Consider the following 8,947-nt stretch of genomic DNA (forward strand, 5'->3'; position numbering starts at 1 on the left):
TGGAAGAAGAATCCTCTCAAAAAGAGAGATTAAAGAAATAAAATGTGCACATGTGACATAAATTAGGAATCAATATGTCCCCTTGATTACTACTTCGATCACGTAAGTACAATCAAGATCCCCTCCATAGGAGAGAAAATAAGAGATGGTGAATCTCCCCCATAAGGAAGAAGCTCCAATATTGATAATTAATGCTAAAAGACAAATGATATGATGATCCAAGATTGGAAAACAATATTCCTCCTCCAAGGAAGAAAAAAATCCATTGGCCAAGACAAAAGAAATTCCATGAAAAGAGATGGGAGGAAAGGTCTCATGATGTGTGCCATGAAAAACTTATCAACGATCCACATGTGTGAATCAAAAGATGCTAAATCAAATGAAGAAACCCCAAACGACTAAGAAAATACTTGTAGAACAACCTCCAAAAGTAATGATGAAGAGATGATAGGTGGGTTGTAGCTGCCATCAAAGAGGAAGTGAATATGTTAAAGCATGTCCCTAATGCCAACAATGTGTGACTCAACAAATAACTTTGCAATATTTAGCAAGAAGTCATCCCACATAGGAAAAGTTGAAAGGGAACAATCATCCTACTAAATTTGAAATATCTTTGAAGATGTAGGAGGTGGAAGCTTAACACAAGTCATAGAAACCAAGGTGGATGATGGAAGCACATATAGGTTTAAGTGACCGAAATTTTCCTTAGATATTTGATTCAGTCTAGATGTATTAGAGTGTAGACTAGCCAACGGAGCTGCAAGCTCATTGGGAGAAAAATTAGAGAATGCATACAATCGAGAAACATGATCAACAGTTCCAACTACAACAATCTCTTTACTCTATAGGTCTCTAATAAGAATTGAATTGGGTGTGATCTCTACTATCTTATTTGCCCCATAATGTGTAATCTGGTAGATGCAAAGGAGATGTGAAGATAATGAAGGAACACAAAGTATATTCATGAAATGGTCCATCATCAACATCTATAGATCCTTTCCAAACAACACTCATGTAAGTGTTATTCCGCATAAGAATACGTGGTAAAGTGCAAGGCTCCTATGAAGAGAAAATGCCCAAAGATGAAGCCATATTTTAGAGGCTAAGTCATCTACTAGATTAGAGATGGGTAGAACCAAAGAGAGCATGGCCTTTCATCTTGTCTTCTTCACACACTATAGTAGTTGATGTAGATTGTGTATATCCCAAAGTGGAAGATGAGGATGAACTTGATGAAGACAACTAAATATTAATCTTTTGTAGAAGGTTCTTCAACTCATCAATTTTCTTTGCATAACATTGATGTTGATCATGTCCCAATCTTTTGCAATATGCATACTTGATGAATCCCTCTTAGGAGAGGAAGAAGAAATTTAACGTTCTTGACAGTGTGATTCTTTGGATTGCTCACGCGGGTCCTTGTATTTTTATTTCTTTCGTTTTCCATTGGAAGCTTACCGATCTCTAGTGTTCTTTGATGCAATCAGAGCTTGTGATTTGGAAGACTACAATCTACACATTTATACCAATTTTACCTGCTCCCTAGTGAGAGATGAAGGAAAAACATCAAGTGGAGGCATAGTGAATCTAGTACCAAGTGCATCTCTAGTGGCATAAAAGGTAGACACAAACATTGAATAATTAGGACCAAGCTTGGAAAGTGTATAGAGATCCAAATGAAAGTCCTCTTTTTGAATACCACATTGTTGAAATTGCAATACGAGAGACTTAATTTTGGTGAAGATGTCCTAGATACTATAAATATATGTAGGGTTCAATCCAAGAAACTCATTCTTTAACTCAAATCCTCTCATGTTATCTTGCTTCCCAAATAAGGACCCCAATTGAGTCCAAATCTAATTGGGCGTGGTGTAAGATTCAACATGAAATATAAGATTAGGAGACATAGACATGCATAATGTCCCAAAATCCCGATCACACTTTTTAAATCACTTTCTCTTTTCTCTTCTTTGCAGCTCTTGTAGGCTATATATTTGTACCCATGGTCACTTTGTACAACCCTTGTTTGTTCAAATGTTGAATGGAGTGAGAAGGGTTATGTGGTTTGGATCCATGATGATTTGATAAAAATATGTATAGAAATAAGTGATATAGTAGTATAGACCCTCACAATACAATAAAATTTGATTTATAAAATTGATTTGATTTATATGTTTTACAAGAAAAGAACCAAAAAGGAAAAACTTGAGACATGATATTTTTTGTTGTTGAAAAGATAGGTCCGAGATCTATGTAGAATATAGAATTAGATTTCTGGTGCTGCAAGAATTTAAAAAATTCAATAACCAAGTCAAAAGTTGTAAGCCTTTGAGTGAAAACAAGTAAATTTGACTTTAGAAGCTTGTAGAATTTTTTTTATAATGCAAAAATCATCTAGACTAATGCATTAGGCTTGAAACTGGTTTTGCAATGATATATGAAGTGTGAAAAATGGAATCATATGCCCAAGTCATACTCGATTTCATAATACTTGCCCAATTTGGCTTGCAAGGGCAATTTCAGGCCTAAAGTTTTTGGCCCCTGGTTGCTTGAGTGACCACCACTAGGTGTAAGGGGTTTGGACCAAGGCTCTTCGTACTTGATATTGTTATGCTGAATTTGAACCTATTTGTAAACCCTAACAAGATCCAACCACTAAACCCTTGATCTACAAACTAATTTAACAAAACTAAATAGAGAACTATCATGCAATGTAAAATAAACCATAAAACAAACAAATACTATACCTTTACATCCACAATAGACTTGTCTCCATTGTTCTCCTATCCTCCATGATCTTGTGTTTGATAACAATTGCTTTAAGATCTGTATGCACTTACACAAGAGATCAAGGAAGAATCGTTGTGGTTGTGATGTTATATGCTTGTGATAATGTATGCTAGAATGTATTTATGGAAAATGAGGGGAGGAAGCCTCTTTTATAGATATAATCCTAAAAATGGAAGGTTTAAATTAAGATGTTAAATTATGAATGTCCAAGATCTCATAGATGAAAGAGACTCAATAGGACTTGATGGTAGGTAAAGATGAAGGGAGGAGATTAAGAGGTGAAAGGTAAAGGACAAGAGTGAATAAGATTAAGAGGTTAAATTTGAAATGGAGGGATGAGATTAAGTGAGGTTGACTTTGGAGAAAACACAAAGTGAATGAAGAGACGATTGACACTTGTCATATGCCTACGAATTTAGATTATGATCCATGTGAACAAGTAAGAGGGCTAGGATTAAAAGAGGAAAAATGTAAGTGAATTAATTAAATAAATAAAAGAATTTATGTAAATAATAGAGGAAAGGGTTAGATAAATAAAATAAATAAAATATTTATTTAATTTAGGAAAGAAGGTGAGATTAAATAAATAATAAATATTTATCTAAATTAGAAAGAAAATGATTAGTGAATTAGTTAAATAAATAGAAACATTTATTTAATTAATAAAGGAAGAGGCTAATGAATTAATTAATTAAATAAAAATATTTATTTAATTAATAGTAGAATGATGGGAAAAAATAAAATTAGTAAGATATTTATTTAATTAAAGGATAATTTTAGGTGTCTACAAATTTAAGCAAGGGTTGGTGCTTAGGGTCTTGACAACGGGAAATAGCCCATAGTTGCTAATAGGAACGTGGTTGTTTAGGGTCAACATAGTGAAATGGTATCGTGGTTGGACATGGCGCTTGTGATAGGATCCATTTAATCAACGTAAAGGCTAAGTGGCAGTAATGGAATGAGATGCAATTTTTTTAATAAATTCATTGAAATTATTCCCTAAAATATTCACGATAGAATATTCTTGTAGAATATGCCCTAACATCAGCATAGTCCTAGCCATCATTTTTTTAAAAATATTGTTGATTTTTCCAATCTTTGTCGTTACCAAATTTTCTTGATTATTGATTTTTTCTATTCCTTGTGTGGAGTTTGAAACACTATATGACGTAAGGATCTATATGGCTATATGGATCCATATGACTAAACAACTTTTTTATTGTGTAAAACATGCTACCAAAAAGATAACTAGATTTTGAAGTCTTCGATTTTTACAAAATGATAGTTGTTCCTTGAATTTTTGGCTGCTCCAAACACAATGGTAAGATCCATTTGGGCCCAAATTGCACCAAAAGTGAAGTAAAAGATAAATCACAACGTATACCTGAAAATTAATAAAAGATATAAGCATTTGAAGGTAGAAGCATTAGAAAATTTTAAATTAGATGATAAATAATTTTATATCAAATCTGAAAAAGAGAAAACCTCAAAAAAAAGAAGATATTGTTGTGTTGAATCAAAAGGGTTCAAAAATGACATTTTCTTAAGTATTATATAGGTTACTCTACTCAAATGCATACAAAGAAGCACAAATCAACCTAGGTTAATAATTGATAGCTCAATATGAATATTATTATAATTTAAAATATTAATAAATGTAAGTAGAAATAACTGTATTAGGTGCGGTAATTGAAGATGACTCTAGGATTGTTTTGGATTTAAATTTGATGTACCTCAAGATCTGAAAAAATTGGATAGACTGCAAAATTGTTTTGGAATCACAATGTTTTGTTGTGATTGTGTATGGACAAATCGAGTAGTTGGGGATGAATTTGTCATTGCAAATTTGTATTTTGTGATCTACTTTCTCCCTTTCTTCACTTCACTTGATATACTTCAATAATTATGCAAATGCTCCTATAAATAGTTGTGCAAAATTAGATTCATTTTAGTGTACCAATTGAACTCTATAATGCAAATGATATCTGAATATAACTTTCAAGCCATTGTATATGATTAAAGTAAATGCATTAAATACCTAGAAATACAAGGACATAGGAACATATAATGCAAACTTGAGTTTAGTTAGCGATCCCAGAGAGGTAAATGTGAGAAGTCAACCACATTTGAATTTCAGAAATTAAATTTGAGGGTGACAAGTCTTTGATAACTATGAACTAATTTTGAAATAGAAAAGAAATTAAATCTCGAGAACTAAGATTTGCACAAAGAATAATATGAACATAAATACAATGACAAATAAATAAAAAGTGTACACAAAAATATTTAAATTTATATAACTTAAAAAAGATAAATGCCAAAGGGTTGAGTTCAATTGATTGAGAACAATTGGTAAGGATGATAGATGTGATGCACTACCATCCACTACATGTAACTGCTTAGTCAAAAGCAACTTATGATTTAGATGTATGCTTACTCAAAATGTTGTAATATGTTGTAAGACTTAAATACGACTTATTTCCAGACAAAATACCCCAAAACTAAATAAAAAGAAGCAGACCACTTAATGAAAAATGGCTTCGGAATGCAAATTTCTCATTGAGACATATGATCCGCATATTCTCCTCTAAAATAAGCCGCCTCCTATCAACAAAATTATGTGAGAATAAACAATTGGGCAGATGAGGCTTAGTTGGCAACAGTAATGCCACGTAAGCAAAATCTTATCTTCTCAACCAATCACACAGTGGATGAAATCTAGACAGCCACCCAATGAAGGAAAATGAAAAAACAGAAAAAATATAAGAAAACACAGACCTTCTGATGATTAGTTTGTTTACCCACCAGAGCTCAAATTTGTCTTGGGTAGAGCGAAAAAAGAATGGCGATGGCAAATGCAGTAGCAATAGCCAAAGGGCCATCACTAACTAGAGCGCCCCATTTCACCAGTCCTCAGAGCTTTCACAATGTCAAGAGCCCAAAGCCCCTGTTTCTGCAAACCAGGAGGTTTACAACCCCTGCTGCAGCAAAATCAGAGCAGGTGGTCTTGGCTCCCCTGGTAGAGCCCGCCACGGCCATGGGGGCTGCATTCATGGCTGCCCTGAGCTCATGTGACTCTGCTTTTGCGGCGCAGCAGGTGATGGATTTGGCGGCCAATGATAACCGCGGGACTCTGCTGCTGCTCACCTTGGTGCCTGCTGTTGGGTGGGTGCTCTACAACATTTTGCAGCCGGCACTCAACCAGATTAATCGCATGAGAAATGTTAAAGGCCTGGTTGTAGGCTTAGGCCTGGGGGCTGGCGGCGCTGCCCTGTTTTCCGGTGCTGGTGAGGCCCGTGCAGAGGAGGTGCTCAGTTTGGCGGCGGAAGCGGCGGGAAGCGATAACCGTGGGCTTCTGCTGCTGCTCGTTGTTTCTCCTGCAATTGCGTGGGTGTTGTATAATATCCTCCAGCCCGCTCTTAATCAGATCAACCGGATGCGTTCTGGGTAGGACACAATATTTTGTTCGCTATAGTTTTGTTTAATTGGGAAGTTTATAGTATATAAATTGTGTGAAAAGAACTAATTTAGATTAGAAACATGAAATTTTCAGAGATATTGTTTGCCTGAATTTGACTGTTTAAAAAAATAATCCTGGAAAACAATAGCCAAGACTAATTTAGATGTTTAATTGTCATGCTGATGTTTTTTTTCTTCAAATTATGTAACGAGGGATTCAATGGGCTCTCTGCCAAGGGATCCAAGACATTAATTGGAGGCAATCCAGAAAAACAATAGCCAGGACTAATTTGGATGTTTAATTGTCATGGGAGATGTTTTATTTTCAAATTGAGGGTTCTCTGTCGGTCAGTCTTAAACATCCACACTAAGCAACAAATTAAGCTTAGTTAGTCAATTTCAAGTGTTTACACTTTTAAGTCTAAAAATGTATTCTTAGTGTGATAACATATATTAAGCAACATATCAAGCTAAAAAAATGTCAATCAACTCTAATATTTAACATTTTTAAACCTAAAAGTACAAGCTTAGTGTGTGTGATTTAAGCCGTTCACTCTCTGTCAAGGAATCCAAGACATTAATTGGGACCAAGTATTAGGATTTGTTGAAATTCATTAGTCCAGCAGGTCTTTAAAGCCTGTGAATATAATGGTTCAGTAGGGATTTGTAAATAATTAAAATAATTTTACAAAATTATATTCACCACAGATCAATTCTTCACCAAGAACTCAGGTTTGATCATTAATTTGTATTTAAATTTACAAGTAAATCGATCCTGTCCTGTTTCATAAATCATATTCTTTTCATCTAAAGAACAAAATCTAAATACGGTAGCTGCCCTGGTACCATTTTCGATCTCATTTGAGGCCTTGGAGGATACAACAAAGTCCAAGAGAGGCTATTGCAGTGGAGCAAGCCCACTTGGTTTGTATGAACCTTAGTAAGCCCTCTTTACATCTTAGCTATTCAAGGAACATTTTTCCTGGCAAGGTTTAGCACATTTGCCATAGAAGATAATTTACTTGGGAATTTTTGAATCTAACAATCTTTTCGACCTTGTTTTAGCTTGTTACTGAAACTATTCCTCTTTGTAAGAAGATTAGGAGACATTTCCCAGGTAGTATTTGTTTTATCTATCCAGTTCAGCAACACTCCTGAACTCTGTAAGGGCTACAATGTATCATGTGGAACGTAAGCGGTCTGTAGGGATTCCAAGCATTCATTTTCCTTAGGACACATTTCCTAGATAAAGGTAGTGTTTGTTCTACCATGTAGTTCAGTAACACTCATGAACTCTATAAGTGCTACAATGTATAATGTGGAACTTAAAAAGTGATCTGTAAATTCCAAACTTTTTTTAAAGGTAGTGTTTGTTTTATCATGCAATTCTGTAACATTAATGTATTTTACTATGCAATTCCATAACACTCATGAATTCTATAAGTACTACAAATATGCCTTTCAGTTAGGATAATGTCCTAGAAAAGGCAGTGTTTGTTTTACCATGCAATTACGTAACATTTGTGAATTCTGTAAGGACTATAAACATTCTTTTCACTTAGGATACATGTCCTAGAGAAAGGTAGTGTTTGTTTTACCATATAAATTCATAACACTCATGAATTCTATAAGGGTTACAAACCTTCTTTTCATTTCGAATAAATATTGTAAAGAAAGGTAGTATTTGTTTTTGCCATACAACTCTGTAAAACTCATGAATTCTATAAGAACTAGAATGTATTATGTGGAAGCCAAATGGTATGCAGAGATTCCAAACATTCTTTAGAGAAAGGTAGTGTTTGTTTTACCCTCCATTTCAGTAACACTTACAAGTGCAACAATGTATCATATGTGGAAGCTAAGTGGTCTATAGAGATTCCAAACATTCTTTCACTGCTGCATGGACTTATGTTCATCAATTTGAATGCATTGAATGTAAGACATTATCTTTCTGTTAATTTGTATGATTTCCACTCCATGTCAAATTTATATTGGAACCTATTATTTTGGAGTTTCATTCATTAATGTATATTTGATGCGAATCATCTTTCTTACAAAGTGTTTTTGATCTGTAGCAGATAGGTATTAGCAGAGCAGGAGACGTCTTTCGTGACATTGCAGACAAGCTTGGTATAGAGTTAGACTACAGACTACTTCTGTTTGTTATCTAAGTGTATTTATTGTAAGAATTCTCTCTTCTTTTGAATATTATTCACCTGTCCAATAAGAACGTAGCCAACATTATGTAATGTGTTAGAGGAAGTACTTGCTGAGCAGTGGTAACAGCAGATGTACTTGGCCATAAGTAGCCTGGTCTTTACCCTGGCTCAGATTTATTTTTGGGTCTAGTGTCCTTTGTGTCCAAAGTTTAATTGTACTACTATCCCAACTGCTAAAATACAATACAAAACTTTCTATCTTTAGTGATATAATATTCTGCCCGATAATATGCTTCACATGGATTGAACTTTCTGTACTACTGTATCACAGTGAGAATGTGATTTTCTGATAGTTTTATCACTCAAGTATTGTATATATATTATATTTTAATACTTGATGTAGTGTTTGATCAATAAAGTTATAAATGTTTATGTTTATTGGTTTTTAACAATATTTTAGATGTTATTAATTTTCAAAAATTTCATTTTTTAAATTATTTAATAAGAAAGAAGTAATTGATAATATATTTTAATTTACT

At 33.9% G+C, this 8,947-nt stretch overlaps 1 protein-coding gene across 2 annotated transcripts; it reads left to right on the top strand.

Moving 5' to 3' along the window:
- The first annotated feature begins 5,540 nt into the window (after positions 1 to 5,540).
- LOC131079731 (photosystem II core complex proteins psbY, chloroplastic) lies at positions 5,541 to 8,681 on the top strand. 2 transcript variants are annotated; one of them, XM_058017769.2, is made up of 2 exons: positions 5,541 to 6,237; positions 8,325 to 8,681. In XM_058017769.2, exons 1-2 carry the CDS (start codon positions 5,633 to 5,635, stop codon positions 8,329 to 8,331), a joined length of 612 nt encoding a protein of 203 aa, XP_057873752.2. In that variant the 5' UTR covers positions 5,541 to 5,632; the 3' UTR covers positions 8,332 to 8,681. The 2 variants fall into 2 exon arrangements, with proteins under 2 accessions (XP_057873752.2, XP_057873753.2); XM_058017770.2 differs by having other exon boundaries at positions 8,328 to 8,681.
- Positions 8,682 to 8,947: the final 266 nt, after the last annotated feature.

Source organism: Cryptomeria japonica, chromosome 1 (assembly GCF_030272615.1).
Source record: "Cryptomeria japonica chromosome 1, Sugi_1.0, whole genome shotgun sequence".
NCBI classification, from domain to species: domain Eukaryota; kingdom Viridiplantae; phylum Streptophyta; class Pinopsida; order Cupressales; family Cupressaceae; genus Cryptomeria; species Cryptomeria japonica.